At 38.4% G+C, this 27,868-nt stretch overlaps 3 protein-coding genes across 10 annotated transcripts in view; 2 read left to right on the top strand and 1 right to left on the bottom strand.

Annotated features, from left to right (window-relative positions):
• bend7 (BEN domain containing 7) lies at window positions 1-7,405 on the top strand. Of its 4 annotated transcripts, none has more exons than XM_077515810.1 (12): window positions 1-297; window positions 654-762; window positions 874-945; window positions 2,403-2,508; window positions 2,754-2,795; window positions 3,433-3,684; window positions 3,782-3,895; window positions 4,590-4,762; window positions 6,370-6,477; window positions 6,560-6,677; window positions 6,866-6,978; window positions 7,114-7,405. In XM_077515810.1, the coding sequence occupies exons 1-12, from the start codon at window positions 47-49 to the stop codon at window positions 7,129-7,131; spliced, it is 1,476 nt and encodes a 491-aa protein (XP_077371936.1). In that variant the 5' UTR covers window positions 1-46; the 3' UTR covers window positions 7,132-7,405. The 4 variants fall into 4 exon arrangements, with proteins under 4 accessions (XP_077371936.1, XP_077371938.1, XP_077371934.1 ...); XM_077515812.1 differs by having other exon boundaries at window positions 3-297; window positions 2,403-2,469; XM_077515808.1 differs by having other exon boundaries at window positions 3-297; window positions 2,400-2,508.
• A 1,055-nt stretch (window positions 7,406-8,460) lies between these two features.
• On the top strand, window positions 8,461-15,458 carry sephs1 (selenophosphate synthetase 1). 4 transcript variants are annotated; one of them, XM_077515805.1, is made up of 10 exons: window positions 8,461-8,543; window positions 9,747-9,855; window positions 9,957-10,053; window positions 10,502-10,605; window positions 10,719-10,826; window positions 10,915-11,069; window positions 11,881-11,971; window positions 12,053-12,152; window positions 12,290-12,502; window positions 14,775-15,458. In XM_077515805.1, exons 2-10 carry the CDS (start codon window positions 9,760-9,762, stop codon window positions 14,987-14,989), a joined length of 1,179 nt encoding a protein of 392 aa, XP_077371931.1. In that variant the 5' UTR covers window positions 8,461-8,543; window positions 9,747-9,759; the 3' UTR covers window positions 14,990-15,458. The 4 variants fall into 4 exon arrangements, with proteins under 4 accessions (XP_077371931.1, XP_077371930.1, XP_077371933.1 ...); XM_077515804.1 differs by lacking the exon at window positions 8,461-8,543 and adding an exon at window positions 8,559-8,748; XM_077515807.1 differs by lacking the exon at window positions 8,461-8,543 and adding an exon at window positions 8,760-9,407.
• Window positions 15,459-16,740: 1,282 nt separating this feature from the next.
• The window catches only part of cpt1b (carnitine palmitoyltransferase 1B (muscle)), a 12,474-nt gene continuing 1,346 nt past the window's right edge, over window positions 16,741-27,868 (bottom strand). Inside the window, exons 1-18 of one of the 2 annotated variants that reach the window (XM_077515797.1) lie at window positions 27,493-27,868; window positions 27,008-27,147; window positions 26,660-26,831; window positions 26,484-26,585; window positions 25,255-25,392; window positions 25,096-25,173; window positions 24,530-24,637; window positions 24,337-24,421; window positions 22,756-22,951; window positions 22,430-22,612; window positions 21,333-21,438; window positions 21,140-21,256; window positions 19,928-20,092; window positions 19,703-19,837; window positions 18,059-18,211; window positions 17,875-17,988; window positions 17,178-17,270; window positions 16,741-17,037 (exon numbers count right to left, since the gene is read on the bottom strand). The exon at window positions 27,493-27,868 is cut by the window's right edge and continues 406 nt beyond it. In XM_077515797.1, coding sequence (XP_077371923.1) covers window positions 16,906-17,037; window positions 17,178-17,270; window positions 17,875-17,988; window positions 18,059-18,211; window positions 19,703-19,837; window positions 19,928-20,092; window positions 21,140-21,256; window positions 21,333-21,438; window positions 22,430-22,612; window positions 22,756-22,951; window positions 24,337-24,421; window positions 24,530-24,637; window positions 25,096-25,173; window positions 25,255-25,392; window positions 26,484-26,585; window positions 26,660-26,831; window positions 27,008-27,084 — 2,154 coding nt within the window. In that variant the 5' untranslated portion in view covers window positions 27,085-27,147; window positions 27,493-27,868 and the 3' untranslated portion in view covers window positions 16,741-16,905. The remainder of the gene's footprint in view (window positions 17,038-17,177; window positions 17,271-17,874; window positions 17,989-18,058; window positions 18,212-19,702; window positions 19,838-19,927; window positions 20,093-21,139; window positions 21,257-21,332; window positions 21,439-22,429; window positions 22,613-22,755; window positions 22,952-24,336; window positions 24,422-24,529; window positions 24,638-25,095; window positions 25,174-25,254; window positions 25,393-26,483; window positions 26,586-26,659; window positions 26,832-27,007; window positions 27,148-27,492) is intronic. The other variant, XM_077515796.1, reaches the window with a different exon arrangement.

The raw sequence follows: 27,868 nt of genomic DNA, 5'->3' as shown, positions 1-27,868 counted from the left end.
CCATATTTGCCATAGATCACGTTACCATATTAGTTGCCGTGCCGTGATGGAGTCGGTAACGCTCTCCGTTGGTGATGAGTTTTCTTCATTTAAAGAAGTAGAAGACGCTATTGCGGCATTCGAAAAGACGCAAAGTGTGCCTTACTGGCGTAGAGATACGCGAACTTTCACATCAGCCCAGAAAAGGGTGAACGTCCATGATAACGCATCTCTGAAATATTACGAGATCCGGTATGCCTGTGTGAAGGGTGGGAGAAAATATGAATCGAAGAAGACTGATAAAAGACCTGAACAGTAGTAAGTATCCAAAATTTCGTTCAGTCAAGGTCGTCCCCGTATGTACGAATCTGCAGAGAACTCATGATCAGGGGGTTGGTGAAGGGAATTTTGGCTCACTTAAAAGAGCCGACTCTTTCGGCTCCCAAACGGTTCTTCAGATTTTTTGTTGCTGACAAGCTCTGTGGAGACGTGATAACGTTCTTGAACGTTTGCTTGTGTGAGAGGGGAGGGGGGGTGGAAGCAGCAACTTTTAGGCATTCTGAAGGCAATATATCCCAAATAAGAGCCGAGTTAAACGGGTTTGTAATCCAGTGAACGAATTCAACAACTTTTTTTTTTCTTTTTTTTTTCTTTTTCTTTTTTTTAATAAACAGCACCTTCCGTGAAGATTGTGGTTCGTTTGTGCAGTTCAGGGCTACCAAGGATGGAAAAAAGCTTGCTGTTGTAAAGATTGACACACAACATAATCATCCTGTTTTTGAGGTTAGTAAAAGTTATAATAGACATTATAGATGTAGCTTTGTCATTATTGTCCAACATCTTGAAATTGTTAAGATGCCTTTTTTTTTTCTTTTTTTTTTAAATTAATAATAGGAAGACTTCCAGTTTGATGATGCAGAGTGCAAAGATATACAAAAGCTCCTTGGTGCAAAACCAAACAAGAAAGTAAGTTACTGGAAAGATGGTGACCCCGCATGATCTATTTGTTTTATTCCGAAAAGAAACACATTCTAGTAAGAAAAAGTTTGTCAAACTAGACCCCAGGTCGGGGGAACCCTGGCTCTCGAGAGCCACTGTCTTGCCTCTTTTTCGATGTCTGTGTCCGAATGTGCACCCTACTCCCTATATAGTGCCCTCTTGAGGGGTCACAGCATTTTGTAGTCGTGTCCGAATGTCCAGGGTACGAAAATTTGGGAACTCAAAATTACCCACAATGCAGTCTGAAAAGTAGTGAACATCGATGCTCACTCAACTGGGTTGATCAATGCATTGTGCATATGAAAAAAAACAAAAAACAAAAAAAACGTCACGGGCGACAGCGCAAGCGTGAGAATGAAGGCAATTTATTTATAATACAGAAAGAATTAATTTGTTTTAGTTGAAAATATGTACAACAAAGGATATCATGTGATATGCGACGAGGAGAAAGTAGTAGCTGGCTGTCTGAATCGCCAAACAGAAGGAGTTGCACTACATATTAGGCCACTATATAGTGTGGGCCTATGTAGTAAATGAGGGGATTAAGGTGGACATTCGGACACAACCTATGTCTCCCTCCTCCAACACAGATGACTCAAATGATCAGATCATCAGTAAGCTTTGTAGAAGCCTGATAACGATCCTGTTCATCGAATCAGGTGTGTTGGTGGAGTGAGACATTGAAAATGGGCAGGACAGTGGCTCTCGAGGAACAGGGTTCCCTACACCTGGTCTAGACTATGGCTTCTGTTTGTAAATTCTGTGACCACCATCTGCAGTGGGGGTGAAAATTTGCAAAAATGTGCCCAAGAACCTTCTAAAGGCCGTACTTGTTTCACACAAATGCAAGTGTTCCACATTGGCGATTACTAGTCCGCTAAAGAATCGCTTGCAGGGAGCCAGACTCCCTCTACATGTTAGCATTTTGCCCCGTAGAATGTAGGACAGTGCAAATTATTCACGTGTGATCAGTAAATTTGCTGATTTATTTATTTGTTTTTTTTAATTGAATATTTTTTTGATGGTCCACATACTTAATTCTCATCTCATTATTGTTCAAAACAGAAACAAAAATGTTGTGGAATAAGAGGAATATAACCGATTATAAAAACTAAGTTGACGTAATTAATTAACATGTTTCAGTACATGTGAATATGTCCCTCACAAGGTGGAACTCTCTCACAGTCCATGTCTGAACTATCCACTCATATTTAAAATGAATTAAATGCTTAAACATACAGGTGTGCGGTGGTAACGTGCACAAAAGTAATGCCCAATCTATTGCAGTCGCGTGACGGCATCGTCAATTAAGATGATGAGTGATGATGATAATCTGCACTGATGATTAATGGAGGGCATACACTGATTCTTTCAATCTCTTGCTGTTCTGCGTGGATCCCTGGCGCAAACTCAAAATCAAGAAGATGGACAATGGGAAGAGTAAGACTACAAGAAGGAAGTCTCAGAGCTTTAAACTCGTCTCGGATGTAGGTGAGCATGCGAGCCTCGTGCGACTGCCTGCTCAACAAGGTAATAGCGCACAATTTGTGTACGGCCGTTTCATTGGAAATTATTTTACCAAAGTGCATTGTCTTACCATTAATTTGTTGTCCAATTGGTCGCATTGTGGCGACACAATAAGCGCTTATGTCACCTTTTCTGCTCTGCACCATGTAGTTCATTCACATCACCCACAGGTGGTGGTGGGTTGTTAGGGCATCCAATCTTTGCTATTACTATTTTCTTTTTCTTTTCTTTTTTTTTTTTAATTCTAGAGTTGGATGTTCAAGGAGAACAGCATGTGGTGGTGCCAGATGGTATGTAGCTGTTGGAATTACATTTCACTCGCTATTTATTAATATTTGTTCGTTAGACAATACATGGGCATGAGAGCATACCCCTGTTGAGAAACAGATCCTGCTGAAATAATTATTTCAAGAATTGGGGCGGGGGGAATGTTACAAATATATAGAGATTCAATATACATTAATAAAACAAATTGTAGTGTATTATTGTATGCACAATTCTCCTAATTTAAAAAAAAATGTAACCTAAGATTTATTATCCAGTTGTATCGTTTATCTTCAATAAAGAACATGGTGGTCAAATATTCCAAACATTTGAAAAGCAAGAACTATTTCACTTCAGAATTGCAGCATAATAAAATTATCTATAAAATATTCACCTTTATTCCTTGCTTTATATGTCTAAATTTAATTTAAGTAAAATGTTAAAAATATAAAGAATGTTTAGGTTGGTTTTATTTTGTACAGGACAAAAATTGACCCAAGTAGCGGGTTGGTCCAGTTGTTGACAAAAAGTGAGTTATTCGTGACTCAGCAGTAAGAGTGTTTACTTCCACTAAACATGTTATTGGAACCTTGACAGAAATGTTCCAGCCCTATGCAACTCTATAGTTGATATTTTAACAAGATTAACACTGTGTCTTGTCAGTTTGGATGGGGGATGACAGCATGGTGATCAAGAGGCAAATCACAGGCATGATGCAGCTTATTGGTGACAGGACCAACAGAGCGTATCAACGTACGGAAAAAGAGCAGGACGACATGTCGGAGGTGGACCATGTGACTTGCGGACAGCCGGCACTTTTCACAGAGGTTGAGAGTACTCCCGCCTGTAGTGCCGACTCTGAAGACCCGACAACCGTCAACAATATTCAGAATGAGATCAAAGTGGAGGTTCCCGGTATGAACGACTCTATCCCTGATGTCAATCAAAATAGAGCTTTGCTCATTGGAAAGGTTGAACTTGTCAAGTGACAAAATATGGGACTTTCCCGCAGTGCCGGAACCTGATGTGCCAGTTGCCCCCTGTTGCGTGTGCAACTGCAAGGACACGTTGCAGACCATATTGCAGGAGCTGCGCGCCATACGGACACTAGTGCAAAGTCAGAGAGGTGAGTAAGGGAGTACAAATCGGTGACAAAAACATCACTATATGGAAAGACAATATAACAACACATAACTGTACCGCTACCGGTGTGTTTCATGCTTGCATTTTTCTTTGTTTTATTTATTTATATATTTTTTTGGCATATTTCTTTTTTTCCAACCATGTGTCCTCAGGAAGTGAGTGTTGATGAGAAGTGGATGGTGTCAGTTGAATTCAACACTCAAAAGAATATGCGCGAGGTGTATGTGTCATCAACTTGGAGAATCAGTATGAGCGTAGTATTTCTACGATATGTACTACACGCAGCAGGAGTCCATGAGAGATGTTAAGATTAATCCACAAGTAATCAATTATCAAATTAACACCTATTATTTTAATCAATAGTTTAGAGCCGTTGTTGAACTTGAAAGTGTATCAATTGTAAAGCGTCTTTGAGTGTCCAGAAAGGTGCTATATAAATCTGATGCAATATTATTATTAAAATAAAACTGCTCAAGACATCCAGTCCAGTGAAAGTAGATTGAAAAAATAATGACGGAAAAATGGTTTATTTAATTTACATTGTATTGAGTTATTGTATGTTTTACAGTATATAGCACAATAATGTACAGTGGTACTTTTCTCATTAAACAAAAAAAAAAAGAAGGTGTTTTTCTGATGATGTTTACCACTCGTAAGCATACTCTATTTTTTTCTAGTGTCATCACCGCAGCACTTCCGATCGGGCCTGGGGCCCACTGTTTATCACAGGACCCGGAAGCTGAGGCCATTCTTTAAAGTGGCAAGAAGGCAAACGCCTTCCATTGCTGAGACATCGTCACGCAGTGCTGTACCCGCAGAAGCCGGAAAACGCCGGCGCAAAGTCGCAGATGTAACAGCTGATCAAAATTGCATTGGAATAGTTTATTCTATATGACTATATATTGGGGTATATAGAATAAATATTTTCAGTGATGTCCCCTTTAAACTAATTACATTTCCATGTTTTTAGCACAAGCGAGACCCAGCTGGCCTGGCTGTGCCTCTAAGCCATATGAATACAGTATACACATACGAATACATATATATAGTGCTGGCTGGTGGTACAAAAGTGCCTAAATCTAACAGTCAATGAAAATTAATGAACAACCAGATGGGTGAATGCAAATAAATACTACTACTGTGAAAAAATAATAACAAACCTGTAATTATGAACTACTTGCCAATAAAAAGGGGTCACCTCAAGGCATGCTGGGCACACGTTTTGAATTACACAAGGCTTGTAATAAATGCTCATCAAAACACAGATGTTTAAGTTTTTCCCAAAAAAAACTGAACGGGGCAGCCCCAAAAAGCTTCGCTGGGATGCTTGCGTTGCTTATAAGCAGGTACTTGAGTCGAGACGGCATTGGTTCTTCTTGCGTCGCAGCCGCAATTTATACCAACGGCCTATTGCTAACTAGTAATGCGCCTGAATGCATTGTGCAACTTCGCTCCAAAGTTAGTAATCACAACCTCCATGCCAAGTTATTACAAGTATTCACTAATTGCAATGCTAACTGGCTAATGTTATGGTAAAACTGGATTTAGGTGCTAGGCCGATGGATTACTTTTCATAAAGGCCTCGCTGGAACTACGTTAAAGTGGAGCTTGTTAAACTTTAAACAGCAAAATAGCTTACAATTTTTAATGAGTTTCTGGAGAGAAAATTCATGCTAAACAGGAAATCTGAATGTTCCGGCGTTTCATACGTCAGCTGGCAAGAATGGCCTACAAGATTGAACGTATTGAGGATAAGCGATTCAGAAAATGGATGGATCAGTATATTACCGTCAATAAATATATCAACACAAAATGTTATTAGTTTATTATTTAATTAGTTATTAGGTTTTATAATACAGTCCTGAATTTTGATTTTGACTTCTGAAATCTACACAATATTCTCAAAATTACATTACATTAGTTTCCTTAAAAAAAAAAAAAAAAACTAAATACATAAACTTATGTCAAACATTTTTTGTGCCTCTTGCTCTAGATTGTTATTTAGATTTGTAGAAAATATGCCTCTTATGTTTACGTTTGATAATTTTATGTAAAATTACCATTTTATACAAATCTGTTTAATGGCACGTCATTATAAAATGAGAAAAGGTAAGCAGCCAGTTTGCTGTATATATATTTTTAATAGAATAACTGAAAATATTATTGGAAGATTTTTTTTTCATATCGCCCAGCACTAGTTTAGACAGCACACAAATGTTTTTTTTTGTTTTTTTGTTTTTTAAGTGAAGTCCAACCTCTATTGTGTTTTCTTTTTAATAAATGAAGGATGTAGACAAGTGCTACATTAACAGTTTCAACATTTGCATTTGGTTAGTTATTTTGGGCCTGTGTTGACGTCAAGGAAAAAAAAAAGTGTCAAGATTTTTCACAGGCTACATAAAGTTATGTCAAGAACTTTTGAGTTTGATACCTGTGCTTCATCGACTGTCTTTTCAGTCGGTGATTCGTCTCGCCAAGGATTACGACGTATTTATCTCCAAGGCTCAGCTGGACTCCATCCTGGTAAACCATACACGATCTGGAAGCCTCCTCTTCCGGAAATTGGTGCGAAGGTTTTCATTTGTGGCTCTGACGACAAATAATAGGAGCAGTTTTGTATTGAAACATGCCATACTGTGTTTACTAGGTGTGTGCTTTCTTTGATGATGCCACCTTGGCTAGCTCATTGCCAAATGTAAAAAGGAAGAGGGGGCTTAACGACAACCGGAAAGGCCTGGACCAGAATATCATTGATGCAATTAAAGGTAAATTGAGGGAAAATGGCAAAAGGTCCGAACTAGTTTCTTTCGTATTGAAAGAAACAATTTTGTCAACCAATCAAAAGACAGCTGTATATCTAGCTCCAACCATTCACACATAATTTCAATAGACAACTGATACTACACATTTATGACACTTCATGCTTTCTAAAGTTATGCATATGTGTGTGCAGTTTTTACAGAGAAATATTGCAGTGAGCACAGAATAGAGAAGCTGCCCGGCCCACGAGACTGGGCTCGGATCCTTCATGATCAAATCAGAATTGCCAGGCGCAGGCTCAAAACAGTACGTAACCTTAATGTCATCATTTTGCTGTTTATCGTTATGTTGGCTGATAAGATTAGGGCCATTGAAGAGCCCCTTACTATAATATCTTGTGTCTAATAGTTTTTATTTTCTCCCATGCTTGTTTCCACACAGATGCTGCAGGAGTCATAAATGGACCTTTACCAAGTATGGTTGTTGGGTGCAACAACACTACTGCAATAAGAATGGGAGGATCACGACTGGTACCGGACTGTGACCGACTGTTTACATTACTGTACTTGAACTGCTTTTGTATTTCTTTACAATTTCATAAAATGACTAAATTGATTTATTTGTGTCAGCATATTGCACCTGCTGACAACCTCACCTATCAGTCCTCTTGGTGTCTCGATTGAAATGGCCATTTCAATGTTCATATTGAGGAGTCAATAAAGCTGAGTCATGACATTTGTGTTATTTTTGTGTGTGTGACTAATTTCAGAAATAATGCAATTAAATTTGTATATTTAGTACAGAAATCATAGTGGGCAAGTGGTTTGCACAGCTGCATCTCCCGGTTTCCTCCCAAATTCCAAAAACATGCGTGTTGGCTTATCAGCAGGTTGGGTTGTGCTCTAAATTGTACAAAGGATCATTCTGATTGTGTGAATGCTTGTTTGTCTATATGTGACATTCACAATTGACTGGCGACCACTCCAAGCTGAGAACCAGTGCAAGAGAAAATGGATAAGTAGGATGGTGAGGCAAAATATCTGCTTGCCAGAAGTTGAGCTGTACTGTTTTTGTTTACGGACTGCATGGCGAGGTAGTTACCCTCCCTATCCCTTATCTAAAGATTTCACATCAAAATATCTATTTTGTTTACACCTGTATTTGTTTGATATTTTTAAATCACAATCATTGAAATCTGGCACATGGGCCTTGCGTACACCAACAATCTTTTTTTTTTTTTTTGCCATTTTAAAGTGTATCAATCAATCAAATTTGTCCTGTTTATATCATAAAGGTTATTTCAGGCATTGCACCTGCTTCACATATCACTTCCATTGGTAGCTACAAAGTAAAGATTTATCTCATCTCAATGTGCACCTCGGATTGTCAATAAAGGTTGACCTTCTTTTGGCCTTTGCTGGGAAATTAGCCCATTTAGTTTTGACTATTAGTATGGATTAAAAGGCTTCAATCTGTAAGTGAAATGTTGAGGGTTAAATTGGAGGGAAAACACCGAATTAAAGGTACACTCCATTTTAGAGATTCGGTTGCCAGACTCGTCGACTTATTAAAGGGGATGTTGAAGTATCCACAGTGCCGACAAAGGACCCATGGCGATCCCAATCATTTCCTATTTTTATATTAGGACAAATATTTCCTCCAAGTCAATCGGTCTCTATGATGGTGTTTTGTATGACGTCACACGACATTTACGCACACAATTGCAAACACAATTTCCATGAATAGACGCTAAAATAACAATTGTGTAGCATTTACAATCAGGCAGTATGCGAGGACGCCTAATTGAAGGCCCGCTGCGAGCCGCCGCCGTCCCCGCTCTTGTGTCGGGATCTGGCGCTGACTTGAAGCTGGTAAGGATCAACTGGACGTTTCATTTAAAGGGGAAATGTGACGCGAATATAACTCCGCTTCGGCACTCAAATTGTAAACGTGGCCGTTGTAAACACCCGTGACGCGCGGCTGCGTTACCGGCGTTGCGTTGGTTGCAAACCGGGCGCCGATTTTACCGGGAGCAAACTGATGTGGCGCATGTCGCATGGCGCTGGACAGCAAAGGGTTAATTTTTTCCACCGCCGACATTTTTGTTCGGCGCTCTAATGGCAACTTTTAAACTTTTTTATTTCGGGCGCAGCAAGCCTGGTCCTTGTCCCTCCAATTGCGTTGTACATTTCAAACAGCAACTCACGCTGGCATTGCAGTCCATGTTTGCGTCTGCTAGTAGAATGTAGTATCACCTTGTTCACACAATGCGCACAACACTTCAAGCACGAGTCGGCGGCTAGGCTAACTAGAGCTAGCACTTATACAATTTTACTGTACGCTTAAACACCTTAAAATATTTTGGATGCGCTTTTAACACGTTTCTAATGTTAGACAAGCTATACGTACTGATTTAAAAAAAAATTAACTACCACCTTCGAGGTAGCTAACCTGATTGGTTTTAGGGTTGAAAAACTTGGCAGCGTTTTGCTTCTTGAACGCTCCCCACGTCGTACACCAAAATTGGCTAATAAAAAGCTTACCTGGCGAGTGTGTATAATGGCTGTTTTATTTTATTATTATTTTTATGTCTTGTGAGGTCGTAATGATGTTGTCTTGCTTGTAACAGCTCCTATCACTTAACCCAGTGATAGAAGTAACAATATAAATACTAAGTTACTCTGAAGAAGTACGAAGCCATGGGTACTGTATTGAAGTCGATTATTTGGGTACCGGTATGTGAACTTTACTTAACGTTACTTCCATATTACTTGAGTTGTAACCACTGCACTGGACACAATATTAGGAACAGTAATCGCTTAAAAATTGTATATATATATATATATTTCACAGTAGGGATGATGCTATTTAATTCCCCTCAATGAATGAATAACGTTTCTATTTATGTGGTGACGTTTATATTTGTTGCCAGCCATGAAGTTTGGCATTGTAGAAAGCAAGTTGTCAGTAAGCTATCCTTTTCAGTTGTCTTTTTTTTTTTCCCCACAATTTTAACATCAGTTTACTGGTTTTCTGATTCAAGTTTGGTTTGTGTGTTTGTGTGTGTGGCCCAGACCATCTTCAGACATGTCGGTGAGGGAGTCCTTCAATCCCGAGAGCTACGAGCTGGACAAGAACTTCCGGCTCACGCGCTTTGCAGAACTCAAGGGAACGGGTTGCAAGGTTGGAGCTTTCCTCAGCTGTCACATTTAAAATGATTGTATGTGCAAGTCCATACTCATTTAAGGACGGTAGCTCATAGAAATTATGTTTGTTTGTCGTAGGTGCCCCAAGACGTTTTACAGAAGCTTTTAGAGAACCTACAAGAGAACCACTACCAAGAAGATGAACAGTTCCTGGGTGCAGTCATGCCTCGATTAGGTCATTATAACACTCAATAGCAATTTCAAACTAAAACCCAATTCAACAGGGCAAGGCAGTTTTATTGAGAAAGCACATTTTTGCACAAAGTAACTCAATGTGCTTGACATCATGAAAAGAACATTTAAAAAACAGTCAAATACATACAGTGCAAGAACAAGATTTGGGAACATTTTATTTAAAAAAAAAAGCTTTTAAAAGTAATCTGAGTTGAAAAGTGCTGACTTAATTTCTGTTGGCTGCGTCTGATTCCATTTGTGTGCAGCATAACAACTAAATGCTGCTTCAGCATGTTTGCTTTGAACTCTAGGTTGCACTAACTGAGCTGTGCCTTCATACCTCAGAGATCTGCTGGTTTATATTCAATTAACATTTTTGTAATGTATTCAAGAGGGTTTTAAGAAAAGTAATATTGGTGATGCAACATCTCTCTATCTCTATTTTTCAGGCATCGGCATGGACACCTGCGTCATCCCGCTACGACATGGAGGCCTTTCACTCGTCCAGACAACAGATTACATCTACCCTATAGTGGATGACCCCTACATGATGGTATGGATCCAGTGACGAGCACCAAATATTTAATTTCAATTTTGAAAGCAAACCTTCATTTTCAGTGATGTTGGAGTGCAAAACACAATTTTCACATGCATACTTTTTCCCAGGGCCGTGTGGCATGCGCAAACGTCCTCAGCGACCTGTACGCCATGGGGGTGACGGAATGTGACAACATGTTGATGCTACTCGGTGTCAGCAACAAAATGTCGGAGAAGGTAAGAGGTCGCGTCCTGAGCAAAATGGACGGCACACGGACAAGTTTTTTACTTCCCTTAGTATGTCCTCCTCCTTGCTATATTACAGGAGAGAGACAAAGTCATGCCGCTCATCATGCAGGGCTTCAAAGACGCGGCGGAGGAGGCGGGCACATCCGTGACGGGAGGACAGACGGTGCTCAATCCCTGGGTGGTCTTGGGGGGCGTGGCTACCACCGTATGCCAGCCCAATGAATTCATCATGTGAGTTATTTCGCAGCAGCTTTAATTAAGTGTCGTTGAGCCCTGCTGCCATTAGCAAAAATCTGCCAAGAATTGACCCACCCTAAACAGTAGTTTTGTATATATGCCACAAGATGGCGGCAAAGAAATTTAAATGAGGCTGATACTTGATTTATTTATTTGGTCTGTGACAGCCAAATTCTCGGATTTTATTTTAACTCATACGCTCACAGCTATTTTCACTGAGGCAACTCCCTTAGCTCTTGGATTGTGACTGATTTTGCAAGGGCACAGACTATTGTGTTCTATTGCTATAAAACATAGAACATAGAAAAGAAAGATTAGAGTCTCTACTTTCACCAGGAAGAAAAAGTATATTACTATCTGTTTCCATTTTGCAGCAATGAACATTAGAATATAGCTAAGTTTCATCATTATTCAAAAATCTGTTTAAAACACTGGGGAAACTTTTTGCAACATGGCCCTGGTTGAGCTCTTATACTCTGCTGCCACCTGCTGGCCGTTTTTGTAATAATGACCATTGCTTCAAGCATTCTCTTCCGTTCAGAGGCTGCATCAAAGCCTTCTGTATGCTCTAGCATAAAAAAAATAAATAAATAAAAAAACCACGTATAAATACGTATTTGTATTGAACGAAGGATTTGTATTGAACAGGTCTAATGTTTACGATTATCAGCCTCGACCATTTTTCCAAGCATTTCAGAGACGAAAACTCAACCCTTTGGGCTTTGCTCGCTTTAATTACAAGGGTGGGAAAATGCTCAAATTTGGACAGATTTTTATTTTTAAAATGTTGTGTGATGCTCCACAGGCCAGACAACGCGGTGCCAGGAGACGTGCTGGTGCTCACAAAGCCGCTAGGGACGCAAGTGGCCGTGGCGGTGCACCAGTGGCTCGATATCGTACGTTTGAGCAAATTTACAAACGCGCGTTTTCAAATAAAGATACTGAACACCCGTCAACCGTCTTGTTCTGCCTCACAGCCGGAGAAATGGAATAAGATCAAGTTGGTAGTCACGCAAGAAGACGTCGAGCTGTCCTACCACGAAGCCATGATGAACATGGCTCGCCTCAATAGGACAGGTAAGATATACGTCATCATGAGTTCTTGTAGTTGTTTCCCAACATCAGCACAATATTTTAAATATGGTAGAAGTATGGAACCGTAGGAAACCTTGTTAAAGTCCAACAGTTCTAATGTATGTTTGTGTTCCGGGCAGCCGCCAGCCTCATGCACACGTTCAACGCGCACGCCGCCACCGACATCACAGGCTTCGGCATCCTGGGCCACGCACAAACGCTGGCCAAGCAACAGCGGAGCGAGGTGTCTTTCGTCATCCACAACCTTCCTGTGCTCGCCAAGATGGCCGCTGTGTCCAAAGCGTGTGGCAACATGTTCGGCCTCATGCACGGCACCTGCCCTGAGACGTCAGGTACGCCATTTATGGTTTGTAATTTAGGCTAAAATGTCTTGTACTGGTCTTCTTTTTTTAAAACTGCATCTTATTTTTCTTTAGGTGAGATTGAACATCAGTTTTAACCTTTTATGTTGAAGGTTAATGAAGTTTAAAGTTCTAGATTACAATACACATTTTTCTGTATTTTCGTATTAAGATTAAAGGGATACTTATTTAGCCGTTTTTGGCAGGGAAACATTAATATTTTGCCTATAATAAATTTTATATTTCATTATTTTCATGTACAATTAGTACCTTTTAAAAACACATTTTGAAACTTGCTGTCGACTGCAAATGACATCACAAGGGCTCAGGTAACCAATCACAGCTGAGCTTGCGAATGTCACATGACCAAACCTAGAAAACAGCTGAGCTGTGATTGGTTACCTGAGCCTTTGATGTCATTTTTAGTCGACAGCAAGTTGCAAAATGTGTTTTTAAAGGTACGTGAAAAATAATGAAAGTATGAAATTAATTAGACAAAATATAAACTTTTTATTGCTATAATAGGCTAAATAAGTGAAGTATCCCTTTAAATAATGTTCCTGAAAGGTTCATGCCCCCCCTCAAAAAAAAATAAATAAAAAATTCTATCAACTTGATGTAGGTAAATTTGACCTGCAAGATTAACCTTGGATGAAGAGTTCCAATTCCAGCAAAATATGACGATCATAAAATGCAGTGGTTTAAAGATTCATATTTAGGTTTTGAAAACTATTTATCCAGGGTGGGTCTGTTGCAGGGAAATATGTGTTGTAATAATTTCAGGAAGTGAAAATGAATACAAATTGAATATAAAAAAAAAAAATGAATGTATCAATAATATGAATTCAGGAAAATAATCTAATTTGTTGTTAAATTTAATGAACTAAACATTTTGAAAAACTATAAAATGACATTCATTGTGCATTACAGTGCTTTTGAAATTGAACAAATTGAAAATAAACAAAAATATAGTTTAAAAAATGTCATTCATTACATGTTGAAATACTAAAAATATAAAGAAATGAAAAATGTCATGTCAATGAATAAGTAAAAAAAATATATACAGTGGTACCTCTACTTACGAAATTAATTGGTTCCGGAAGAAAGTTCTTAAGTAGAAAATTTTGTAAGTAGACGCATTTTCCATGTAAATGCCCTAATCCGTTCCGAGCCCCCCAAAATTCAGACATAAATGTTTTATAAAGCATAAAAATGCATCAAAACATGTAACAAATAAAATGTTACAATTAGATTATTGCATAATAAATGAGAGTTCTGCGTAATGTAAAAAACAAAGAATAGAGTAAAGAATAAAAATGATGGTCATTTACCTTCTTAACTGCTGTCCTCATCGTTTTTTGCCCTCTTTGGTTCATGTTCTCTCTCAGAAGTGTTTTTTCTGCCTGGTGTTTTGCAAAGAACTGATCCAAGGATGTTTTTTTTTTTTTTTTTTTGTTTTTTTTAAACAATGCTTCGTAAATGTCCAAGGCAAACATCATCTTAGTGAGCAAACACCCGACTGGTGAACACTTTTTCTGGCCGATTCTTTTAAACAAATTCTGAAACGTCATGAAAACTTCCGGTATGGCGAGGCATCTCCCCCCCAAAAAAAGGCCCGTCTCGTCGTAATTAAAAACTTACTGTGCCTTCATCAATCACCAATTGTTTGAATTTTTGCACAAATTCGTTGGCCGTTAGTTCATACATTTACGAAAAATCGGAACACCTCATGAGCCGCGGGATGAATGATGAGGACGCTGTATAAACACCGATCTAGTATACGCTCATAGATACCTATGGTAGAGGTTCCTCTTAGCCAATGGGATGCCAGAAACATGCACAAACACCGATCTAGTATACGCTCATACCTATGGTAGAAAGTTCCTCTTAGCCAATGGGATGCCAGAACGATGCACAAACACTAATCTAGTATTTACGCTCGTAGGTACCGATGGTAGGAAATAGCCATAGCCGAAAGTATGTTGCGTTCGGTAATGCATTTTTACCTTTCGTATCTAGAAATTTCTTTTGTAACAAGAGGCAATATTTTCCCGTTGAGGCGTTTCGTAACTCGAAAATTTCGTATGAAGAGACGTTCGTAAGTAGAGGTTCCACTGTATATAGTTTAAAAAATGTATAGACAAAAATAATGTTATTTCTTGCATATTGCAGTTGAACTAAAAAAAAAAAAGAAAAAAGTTTCATTACACATTGTTGAGAGACTTTAATCCTATAACTTTTTTTTTTTTTAATGGAATTTCAGGAGGGCTGCTGATCTGTTTGCCGCGAGAGCAGGCAGCGCGCTTCTGCGCCGAAATCAAGTCGCCCAAGTACGGCGAGGGCCACCAGGCGTGGATCATCGGCATCGTGGAGAAGGGCAATCGCACGGCGCGCATCATCGACAAGCCGCGGATTATCGAGGTGGCGCCGCAGGCCGCCGCACAGAGCGTCAACCCCACACCTGGCGCCACTTCCTAATCCCCCAGCTCCAAAAAATCATCATCATCCTCATCCTTCATCCATTATTTTGAAACTACAGAACCATTTTAGGAGTGTCCACTAGTTTGAGCACTGGGCTGGTGTGTATGTGACAAACAGCACCACCGAGAGGCCTACAGTGGCATTACATCACCCTCATGGACTCCACATAAGAATTGGTGATTTGTTTGCCTTTTGTGTGTTTTTCTGTACTCTGAAGGTGAGAGAAGACAACAGACCCACACTGCTGATTTGGCTTGTCAATTTTGTCGGAACTTTGCTCTCTCCAACAAGCAGGCCCCTGTCTCGTCATTGCGTAGGTTTTCTTTGGCCACTTTTGTACAGTTTTGAAGTTCTTTGCTGTAACTGATGCCTTGAAAGAAATTGTTGGCAGAATGTTTTGTTTTTTTTTTTATTCATTTAACTTTTTGCATTGACCCCACCGGAATAAATACATACTCAAATACTATGACGGTCTGCTGTTTTAGCTTGCCAACTTACTCCTTCCATCCAATCGTCACGTTAACTCATTCTCTCCCAGCTAATTTCACAGAAGCAACTGGATTTTGACTGATTTTGTAAGGCTCACAGAATATTGTGTTGTATTGCTATAAAAACATGGAACCCACTAAAAGAAACAGTCTCTTCTTTTATAAGCTAAAAAAAAAAAAGAAAGTATGTTTGGATGTGTTTCCGTTTCGCAGCAACTAGCATTAGATTATAGCTAAGTTTCGTCATTATTCACAAACCTGATGAAAACACTGGGAAAAAGAGCTTGTTTCAACATTACCTGGGTTGATCTCTTATACTCTGCTGCCACCTACTGGCCTTTTTTTTCTTCTTTTTTTTTTGTCATAACTACCATTGTTTTAAGAGACCTCTTCAGGTCAGAAGCTGCATCAAAGCCTTCTGTGTGCTCTAGCATATAAAAAATAAAAAATGTATAAATATGTTTTTGGTAGGGAAGGCAAAGTTTTAAAAAACGTATTTATACATTTTTTGGGTTTGAATGAGTTAATATCGTGTCCATTTCAACAAAGTCCAGTCATCGGCCTTAAGTTTCAACAGGACAATTCGGTACTGAGATAGCAAACTGTGCCATCGTCCAAATACTTCCAATGTATCGCATTCAAGCAAGCTTATGTGGGATGTTTTTTTTCCTCCCCCATGGTGACACGCTGGTAAATTGAGGTGTTGTATTCGTCTCAGGTTTTATCTTTTGGTATTTAAAAAAAATACATATTTATTTAAGCCAGGAAATATAATGTAATCGCAACATTATTTTGTACATCTCTGATGGCACCTCCCAAAATTATTGGGTGGTTTTGTTCAAATAAAAAAAATAAATGATTGATGCACTTTTTTTCTCCTAATACTTTGCCAATGTATCTGATTGGGACTAAAAAATGTTAAAAGTGCTGGACATAACATTGGGAAAAACTGGTAGTTATTCCCAACAATTGCCTGTGTTGTGAGCGATAATGCTGTAGAGCGAAATCATCTGTACTATAGAATTAAACAAAAACAAAAAAACGTGAGGAATTGCATGTGTCATAAATATATACTTGTGAGTCCTGCACTAGCCAAAAATATCTTTACACTGTATTTGTTGTGCAGAAACAGATATTGTACTGTATTTAAATCATCGTGAATAATAACCAAGACCCAATAATTAACCAATAATAACCAACTAAGTCATATTGACTGCCTCTAAATATTTTAAACAGTGTATTCAAAGCAGGAATCCTCAATTTAAGATCAGTGTGGATGATTTATTTACAAGGTTCTTATTCACAAAAGCACAATATACAGAGCAAAAACTTACAGGAGCGTTCAAGGTGTGTGGGGAATGAGACTATGACATCATCGCATCAAATCTACCACACACACAAACAAATAGTACATTCACAAGTCTGCTAATTGTGCTTCTTGCAATTGTTGAGCTGCATCGCACCCTCGCCTGTTGTTTTCTGGTCGTTTGTGGCTTGGAAAAGCATTTGGATGTCCATCATGGCTTTGTCGATGTGCTGACCAAACTTGCGTGAGTCCTGCACGGATCACACAAGGAGGAAATTAACAGTGAAGGAAGCAGCAGGACAGGCAAATCGAGGACAGAACAATGGCACTTGACTACTTTGGACACTGCAATGACAAGTGTTGGAAATCCGCAGCAGAAAGCCCTATTTACCGTATCAGGGCTGGAGAACTTGGATGAGATGTGGAATGTGATGAGGTTTTCTCCAACAATGATGTAAGACACGCCGTAACCATCATCGGCCACCTAAAACACGAGGCAAAAATATATTTAAAAAATTTAGAATAACTCTTTTACTGCCACACATTAAAAAAAAAAAAAAAAAAAAAAAAAAAAAACCTTTTAATATGAGAATAATATAATTATATTATATTATTATTATTATTATTATTATTATTATTATTATAATATTATAATTACTATAAGGGTTTAATCATTTACATCATCCTTGAAAACATTCAATTTCATCATGTTTCATTGTAATTTCATACGCAATGAGCCCAATTAAAAGAGATACAATGCTGCCATCTGCTGCCCATAGTGAGTGTTTTTGCTTCCACAACTCATTGACCAGGCAGTGCATGCTGCACTTAGACGGTGAACTGCCCATTGAAAAACATTAAACAACAAAACAATATTAAAAAAAAAAAGTTGACATCATTTAACATTTATGGCGGCATACATCTTGATTTTACGCATCGTTAAACGTTTTTGGCGGTCAAAGAGTTCATTAATCCCAAGGTAGCTAGGGAAATCATGCGATTAATTGCGAGTAAAAAATGTAATCAACTGACAGTTCTTCCATACAGTATGCATAAATTCATATAAAATCGCCAAGGATTTCACTCACTGGCCCGAATCCGCCTCCAGCACTGACATATTCGGGGAACTTATTGATGTCCACCATGTTGAGCTGCTGCTGAGGAGTCTGACTGGTGGACAACTTCCACGGTTCCGACAGAACCTGCAAGCAAGCACGTGGAGCCGTTGGCGTCGTTAGCGTGCTTGCGGGAGCGTGCGCGCGTTTCTCTCACCTGCTTAAGGAAAGGAGAGTCCACACCCAGATACTTGGACACGATGTAGAGACAGAAGAGGTGCCGGTCGATGCCGGAACCGGTCATGGCCAGGCGGTACATGTTCTGATGCTTGTCGGCCGCTCTCCGAAACAGCGTCAGCCTGTGTGTGTTCTGGTACGGACATGAGGCGACAAAGGTGCAAAATGAACAATGGTGGAAAATAAAGTTCACATACTTCATTATCATACTTTTACTTTTTCTGATGACTTTAATTTGAAAACAGGTTAATTAACTCATTTGCTCCCAAAAATGTATAAATACATTCCATTTTAAATGTTTTAAGTGTCCCAAATGCTAGAGGATACAGAAAGAAGCCTCTTAACTGCAAAGATGGTTGAAAAAAAATGGTAGTTATTACACAAACGGCCAGCAGGTGGCAGCACAGCAAAGGAGATCAACCAGGGCCATGTTGGGGAAAAAAAGCTGTAAAAGAATTCCTCACAATTCTAAATAGATTTGTGAATAATGATGAAACTTAGCTATATTGTAATGTTAATTTGCTGCAAAACTGAAACAGGCAGAAATATACTTTTTCTTTCTTATTGAAAGAAGAGATTTTAATCTTTCCTTTGGTAGGTTCCATGTTTTATATTTATAGCAATAGAATACAATATTCTGTGGGCCTTGCAAAATCAGTCAAAATCCAATAAAACAGCTGGGAGTGAATGGGATTGCTTCTGCGAAAATTGCTGGGGAATGAATGAGTTAAAATATTTTCAAAATTAATTGAGTGAACTTTAATAGACAATTTAATGTGATTTTGTGGAAACGTACAAAGTAATTATTAGAAAAACGCACATTTTGGGTAAGGTATTAATGTAAATATTGTACACTCTATAGAAAGCCATAACATCGTTGAGGTGGGGTGGCTAATTCAAGTTTAGTTGAATGCCATAAAATACTCAAAATTTGATATTGAGAATTTCCGCCTCCTCCCTAAGGACTATTTAGTAGGCATTTAGTAATAAAAAGCATTACTTAATTTTTTTGGGGGGGGGTGAAACAATGCAGACATCCCTAAAATGTCACACACAAAAAAAAAAGTAATATATACATTGATTTAGAATTTTAAGTCAATTACGACATTTCATAATCGGCTCAGAATTTAGCACTATTTTGTCCGAAAATAGACAAATTAATGTAAACTATAAATATTTGGTCATATATTTAAAAATTAATTTCCTTTCACAAAATTTAGTATGATTTTATGAAAAAAAATAGTATATTTATTCGAAAATAATTACAATTAATAGAATAGAATAATTCATTAAAAATAAATAATAATTGGGGGGCTTAAAAACATTTTTTGTTTTTAGAAATGTTGTGAAAATTGGCCATAACTCGCAAGTATTTTTCTTGGTTGGACAAACAAATTTAGCCTTAGTGGTGACAATTGTGGGATTTTAAACAAAAATGCAGCATTTTGTACACAAATAGACTACTACAATTAACGGGCCTACTTAAAACCTTTTTTTCTACTAACCCCTAATAAAACATTGACTTATGATAATTGCTTTGAAATGATGGCAAAATAGTTTCTTTTTTTTGTGTGTGTCATGTGCAATTTGCCCCGGACTTTCTCTGCCCGTTTGTCCTTCTTACAGTTGCTCGTCGATCCACCATGGCTCTGACGAAGGCGACGGCCTCTGAGGTGCACGAGCGCACCGTCTCCGTGCGGCCGTCTCTGAACATGCGCGTCATGGACGACTCGTACGTCAAACAGAACTCGCCCTGATCCTGGCAGGCGGAATCAGAACAACAAGCGGCATTCAGACAATGACGTCATTATCAGTAATGTGATTTTCCAAATGATGAGAGGCAGTGTACCCGAAACTGTGCCAGCTGCAGGGCCAGCTGAATGAAGGCATCCGGGCTGGTCTTGCACCTTTTAATCAGGCCTTTGCCAAAAGCACAAAACAGGTAGGCGAAGAAGTCCACATCATCGGCTATCTTTTTAGCAGACAGGTAGGACGTCTCAATCACATGTTGGCACTACACAATGAAACAACAGACATATTAGGTGTTTTTCCGGTACAGATTGCTGAAGGCTCCATGTCATCATGGCCACCAGCCAGGTTATAAAAGATTCATGGAAAGTGACTACAGTACACAGTGAGGAACTAGGCTGTTTCAGGGTACACCCGGTGCACTGAGTGTTAAAGTAACAGACATTTGAAGGTTTATAATGACCATCAAATCTAAGCTAATTTCCTCTAGCTGCACTATGGCATTTAACATTATATGTTAGCATCAAGCTAGCGTACTTTCCAGGGTGTGCTTTCCCTAGGTGATAGCGCAGATTGTAGCTGTATTAGATTTTTTTTACTTAATGGAAAAAGCACTTTACAAAATAAATGAAGACAAAGTACTATTTATTTATGTATTTATTTATTTTTGCTGATCCGATAAACGATCCGTTCTGTGACTCGGATCCGTGATCCGATCTGAACCGTGACTTTTGTGATCCGTTGCGCCGTATGATCACAAGAGTCACGGTTTGATAGCACGCCATACAATAAATACCAAATTTCACAGAAAACTACAATTAATACAAATAAATAGCATCAGGTCATGATCTCATCGTTTATTTGGACTAGAAGTAAAAAAAACAACAACTAATTACTCTATAAAATATATTTGCTGTCGAAGATAATTTTATTTTAGAAAACATTCATCCATCCATTTTCCATACTGCTCATTCCTCACAAGAGTCCTGGGGGTGCTGGAGCCTATCCCAGCTGGCTTCGGTCAGTAGGCAGAGTACACCCAATATTTTTATATTTTTTTGTTTGCCCTGCAATTTGGTGCCCCCTCCACTAGATGGCGCCCTGGACGACCACCTAGTTCGCCTATGCCCAGGGCCAGCCCTGGTACTTTCGTTAGAATAAATTATTTGGCTTAATTAAATATAGACTATACATTGGTGCCTTGAGATGATCGTTTCGACTGCCCCCTCAACTGCTCATTTTTTTACTGCCTTTTGCAGACTTGTAGCCCAAGAAAGTTATATTAAAGAGCACCGTGACACTAGTACCGTACCTCGGTGGGAATGAGCCACTGCAGTCGAGAGGGTTGAGGAAGGCCTTTGTTTACGTCTCCTTTGCAGTGGCCCTCCTCTGTGTAGCCCAGATGGAAGCAGTCGGTGGCAAGGATGTACTGCACACGCACAGCTTCGTATGAATGAATAGGCAATAACAAAATAACGATCGCCGGTCAGGAGAAGGTGAATTACCTCCCACATGTGTCCCACGATTGGTGCGTCGGCCCACGAATGCTCAGCGCTTATTCCCATTTTGCCATTGGGGTAAGATATGAGGGTGAAAGATTTGTCGAACCATCTAAGAGAACATAAAGACAATGTGTGATGGTCATTTTATGAGCAGAAGTGTTTCTCTGTATTCCCATATGAAGGGATTGCCTGTTGAAATTTTATTTTTTAGATTTGAGTATTACCGGCAGATTTTATAATTTTGTGAATGTCATATTTAATTAGTTAATTGTTATTGAAAGAAATCATTAGGAACTGAAATACCACCGGTACTTATTTTTTAACATTCATTTGTTTACATTTGAATGTTTAAAAACTTGTTAATTAAAAGAATCGCATGATTCAGCGACTTCACTACTTTTAAAGGGTATATTTTCACCCAAACAATTACATTTTTTAAAATTCAAAACATCCATCCATCCATTTTGTTAACCGCTTGCTCCTCACAAGGGTCGCGGGGGTGCTGGAACCTATCCCAGCTGGCATTAGGCAGTAGAATTCAAAACATAGTTTCAGTATTTAGTATTTTAGTAAAATACTATTTGTGTATTTTAGTGTTAAAAAAACCCAACTTTAGTCAAAATAGTTAGCATTATTATTTTTAACATTCACTTGAATTAATCTATAATCAGTATAGAGATAAATTTATTTTAATTACGATACCTGCAGATGTAATCATATATTGTGGGAAATCATAGAATTTAACTTCTATCCATTTTTAATACTACTTAATATGTAATACTGCACCTGTACGTATACGATGTATTGATTTGTAATTGTGATGATTAGTGCGGATTTGTGAGGATTCAACGTATTTATTAAAAAAAAAAAAAAGTTAAAAAATGTTTTCATTTGAATTAAACTTCTTTATATCAGTTTTAGTAGTGTATGTAGTACATTACATTATCTTTACATACATTTTTTATTTTTATGCCTCATTAGTTCTATATTTATCGTAAAACAATTTGATTGCTTTTGTTATATTAATAAATTACTACATTTTGAGCACCGTAGCAGCCCAATTGTGTTTTTCAAGCCACTCCAATGATTTGGCTTTTTACCTGTCATAGCACTTTCCATGCAGCAGTGATTTGGCGTAACGGTCCAAAGAGTTGCTCTTGGCATCGTAACCCTGAGGCTCGTCATCCAACGCCAGGAAGAAGGCGGCTGACTCCACCGCATCCAAGGATGCACTGTTCACTCCCTGGCTGAAGTATTTCATCCGAGCCTGAGCCCAAGTAACCCTAGCGGGGGTAAAAACAGGCTCAGCATCTACCGGCGGCTGGGCCCAGCATCTACCGGCGGCTGGGCCTTCAACCCACCTCGTAATGCTACCACTACCACATGGCAATTGTTGATATACGTGAAAATGTTAGGGCGCGTTCACCTGTTTCCCGCAGTCAGCGCTGCTAGTTTGAGCTCGCCGGGCTGCGGCTCAGACGTGTCGTTGAGGATCCTGCTAAATTGGGTCTCCAGCTCACTGGGTAGGAGGTGGCGTCCTCCCAGGTACAGCCACACTTGGAAGAAGCGACCCTTGTGATACACCACCAAATGCTTCCTGTCATTCAGGTGCTGTACGGAATCTGCACAACGCAACAAATTATGATTTAAGTAGTGGTTATAAAATGACTTATTACCTTAATTAAATTACAACTTGGATTTTCAAGTCTGTTATAGACTGGATGAGGAATTTCACAAGACTTTCATTGGAATATGTACAATCATAAACCACAATTAGTAAGGAAATATACATATTTGGGAGTTTACATTAAAAACAAAAACTTTGTTTAAACTTTCATGTAATTGTTATAAAAAAAAAATGGCCCTACTGTGACTACTTTGAAGGTGAATTTGAAGTCATTTATTGTCCTAATGTGTTTAACAAAGACTTTTTGAAGTTTGTAAAAAAAAAAAAAATTAAAAAAAAAGAAAAGAAAAAGAAAAGGAAAAAAAAGAAAGAAAGAAAGAAAGAAAGAAAAAAAGAAAAAGAAAGAAAGAAAGAAAGAAAGAAAGAAAGAAAGAAAGAAAGAAAGACATTACAATCTGTGAGGAGAACACATTGATGAGCTAAGTCGGTTTATTTATTGATCATATTTTCTGAAAAAAAAATAAAAATACAAAAATACAAAAAATTGTCCCAAATCAACACACTCCATATCCACGACAAAAAGTATTATTTTGGAGAGGAAATCCTTCAATAGCATTTCCCCATATGCATGAGAAAATTGAGCCAAATGAACAAAGAAATTCTCCCAATGGAGGAAGAAATTCTCCGATATCAACATAAAAATTCAAAACTAATTCCTAACATACCAGTCGGTATAAAATTAATCTTAACCCAAACCTGACACATAATTTCTATCCTATCAATGAGAAAAGTCACCCAAAACAAGTTCCACATCAATGAGAAAATGTACACATAACATCTCCCATATTAATGAAATGAGGAATGATTAGGATTTTTTTCCCCCCCTTCACAGTACATTACAATTTCTCCTAATATTTGCAGGGGGTGAGAGACCTAACCCTGCCGTGACTAACTGCGATCCGCAAATTATAGACGGCGCTCCGAAGAGGGGTTTGGAATTGCCTATGATTCCACAAGATGGCGGCAAAGAACTTTTTTCTATTAGAAACCTCTGTCCTGACTAAACTAATTTTTTTCTTAATTAAACACTCACTCACTCACTCACGCTTACATCATGTAAGCCTAACTTGGTCTCCCAGGCGGAGAAGTGAACCCACGGCAACCGGCACCGAAGGCAAGTGACGGTTCCACTCCTCCACCTGAGCCCCCTGTCCTGACTAAACATAGTGATGCTATAAGATAGTGCCAAAGTACTATTTTTATTTTAGACATGGCTTTGACCAAATCACCAAATAGCAAAAAATAATAATAAAAAAAAAAAAAAAAAAAAATATTTGAGTGAATAGCAGAATGAAGTCTGCACATGAGATGTCACTGTACCCGTTTCGATGCCAGGGATGCGGGTGGTGTTGAACATCCTCTCCATCTGAGCAGAGCACATGGGAACAGTCCCCAAAGCCCGCAGCTGAGCAGCCAAAGAAAATGAGAACAAAAGTTACTTCAGTTCAAATGAAATGCAGTGTTCCTTTCCAGAATTGGTCCTGTATTGTGTATTTCGTATGTGGGCCATTACCGGCGCATGTTCACCACGTTCCAGTTTGCGTCTGTACTGTAGCAAGGCGTGCACTATGTTGCCTGCACGCGCAGCCTGCCGGTGAGTCGGCGTCACGTACAGCAGGTCCTTTGGAAGATAATCGGGACAAAATTGGTAACAGGAAAAAAGTTAAAAGTTAGAGATGAATTGTGAGACAATGACATTTGAGTTGATTAAATAAAATATGATTAGTAGTTAACACAAAAAAAAAAAAAAAAAGTACAAAACAAAAAAAATTCTCAAAATGACATAAAAAGAATAACTTTACATAAAGTATGATAAAATAAGAGTAATTGAAATAAAAATAAAATACTACAAAATTAAAAAATAAAACATTCAGTACATTGAAATCAAATTCAATAAAAAATGCATTAAAAAAAATCACGTCGAGTAAAACATTTAATGTTTAACTCTCAGTTGTCGTATACTCATAGCTTTTCTGTGTTGCTAACACAATAAAATACAATTGCATTAAATTGTTTTAATAGATTGTTGTCTGTACTGTTAACAACAAAAATACTGTGTGACAGTGTTCTCCATCTTACCATAATGTAAAAGTTACTGTTGACCATAATTGGGTCACGACTTCTGAGATAGATGTATTCCTCCCACCAGTCACTTACCTACAGGACATATGTAAATTTCTATGTTGCATTGATGCTACTAACACCATCTTTTTTAAGATATAATTGTACTATACTCACATAATTGGTTGCCCACCAGGACTTGAGGATCAAGTATCTCTGCAGCTGGGCAGCCTTTGTGGCTTGAAAGTCATTGGCCAAAACCGCCATTTGGTTATATTCCTCATCGTCCAGCAGAGGACGCACCGACTCCAGGTACTGCATACAAAACAAATGGAGCATAATTGGACGGAAAGGAGAGCAGCAATCACAATCTAACTCCAGTACACTGCAATCGTATTGCAAACTCAGTGGAATGTTATAGAAATCAGCATGTTTTCAATACGTACATATACATATACATACATATATATACACATACATACATACATACATATATATACACATACATACATACATACATACATATATATACACATACATACATACATATATACACATACATACATATATACACATACATACATACATATATACACATATATACATACATATATACACATACATACATACACACACATATATATATATATATATATATATATATATATATATATATATAACAGATTTTAGCAAGGATCATTCATGGAAGTTGATACAAATGATTTGTTTTCGCGGGCTATATAAAATGATGTGGCGAGGCACATCGTGCCCACGGACCTCGAGTTTGACACCTGTGCAGTAGCATGTCACCAGGATAAAATTGTAGTACTGGTATTGCAATAAAAACAAGCCACAATTGCACTAGAATAAAATTGTAGTCATACTAAGGGAAAGCAATTATCTTAATGAAAAAACAGAATGGTAAAATAATAAACTAAATATATGAGAATAAACTTGTAATTTTAAGATTTTAAGAGAGTGAAGTCAACACAAAAACTGCGATGACAGGAATGAACTACGTATATAGTCGTGCTTAGAATAAATGTGTAGCATTACATGAAAAATTTGTCATGTTACAGAAAAATTGTATTTTATGAAAATATATTTAAAAAGCCATATAATGAAAATAATGTAGTGTTACATGAAAAAGTCACAATACAAGAATAACAAAAATGTTTTTTTGAAGAAACAATACACAAGATCATGAGGAAAACGTTGAAATAGTGGCAAAAAAGAAAAAGAAAAAAAAAAGATGATTTCTTTTTTGTTTTTTTTTGTCTTGAATAAAATGTTAACATTAAGGGAATGCAGTCGCAAAAGTTTGAGAGCAACGACCTCAAACAGTACAGCTTGTACAGTGACAAGTGGTTTGGAATCATTTCCAGATTTTCCTTGTGAATACTCACCCTGCGAATGGTGTCTTCCACCCTAGGCACAGGCAGTCGGGGTAAGGACGCCTGGAAGCTGTAAAGAAGTGGCCTGCGCCATGAAAGCATCTTCACCAGGCTCTGGGACCAAACAAACATCCAATCAGCCATCGTTTTCAAAGTAAAAACAATGATATACATTCATTTGTACGTACCAGCCACACTTTAGTGGAAGTGCTCATCTTTCCGTGGGATTCGAAGATCCAGCCATGGTACGACAGCAACGCTTTGAGGGTGTACCTGAGCAGGTAGATGAGGACGAACCACAAAGCGCTGGCGAATACCACGGAGCTCAGAACAGCGCCCGTCTGCACTGATAGATATTCTCTGCTCACAAAAGCCACAACACTGCACTCATTACTTTCATCACGGAGATACGGTCAAACAAAAATGGACACTTCATTAGGTGCACCTGTACTCTCATGTCAGACAGTGGAGAGAAAGCAAAAGGTGTACCTAATCAAGTGTCCAGTGAAATCGGAAGCACGGAAAGGGTTTCTGACCTGAGCGGCATATTTTCATTGATGGCTTGGATATTTCCCAGGGAAAGGTCGACGCCCGTGTACAAGCTACTCATCATGATGATGACCACGATCAGCCAACTGGATGGACTGGCCGGGTACACGCCCGCCAAGATGCCGTTCTGGCCAACAACAATATCATCTTAATTTCCACATGTGTACTGATTTAGTGGTGGTGGCAAATAGCCAAGTACAAATGCTTCATTACTGGGCTTAGCCTGATTTTTATTTTTTTTTAAAGTACTGTATCTGTCGATTTTTTATTTGTTTGTTTGCTTTAGTGGGAGGTAATAAGACGGCAAATAGGGGCACAGTACTGTACTCAATTCTGTACTTGACTTGATTTTTCAGGCATCTGTAATTGAATACTTGTTTTTTTGACGACTTCGATGATATTATTTAGCTTGTCCCTCTGCTAAATGCTTTACACAACTGTGTAAAGTAATCAAGAACAAATACTAACTTACTGCACTGTTTCTCAGCGGTCCTCGAGTTCCCCTATCCAGCCTGTTGTCTATGTCTCTCTCAGCCAACACACCTGAGGATCGTTATCAGGCTTCATGCAAACTTGCTGATTAGCTAATCATTTGAAACACCTGTGTTGCTGTGGGAGACATGGAAAGCAGGCTGGATAAGGGGTACTCGAGGACCGTGGTTGAGAACCACTGAGTTACAGTACTTGGGGAGGTACAAATACTGATACTTCATTTCTGACTTGACTAATTTTTCATGTATCTGTAGCTGAGTACTTGTTTAGTTTATATTCTTTCGTAAAGTATGTTTTACTGGTGATTTCGTATTTATCAGTAGTGAGAAATACCCAAGTACAAATACATTTTTACT

Source organism: Festucalex cinctus, chromosome 3 (assembly GCF_051991245.1).
Source record: "Festucalex cinctus isolate MCC-2025b chromosome 3, RoL_Fcin_1.0, whole genome shotgun sequence".
Taxonomy (NCBI): domain Eukaryota; kingdom Metazoa; phylum Chordata; class Actinopteri; order Syngnathiformes; family Syngnathidae; genus Festucalex; species Festucalex cinctus.
Note: the sequence above shows the minus strand (reverse complement) of the source record. Positions and strands in the feature narration are given on the sequence as shown.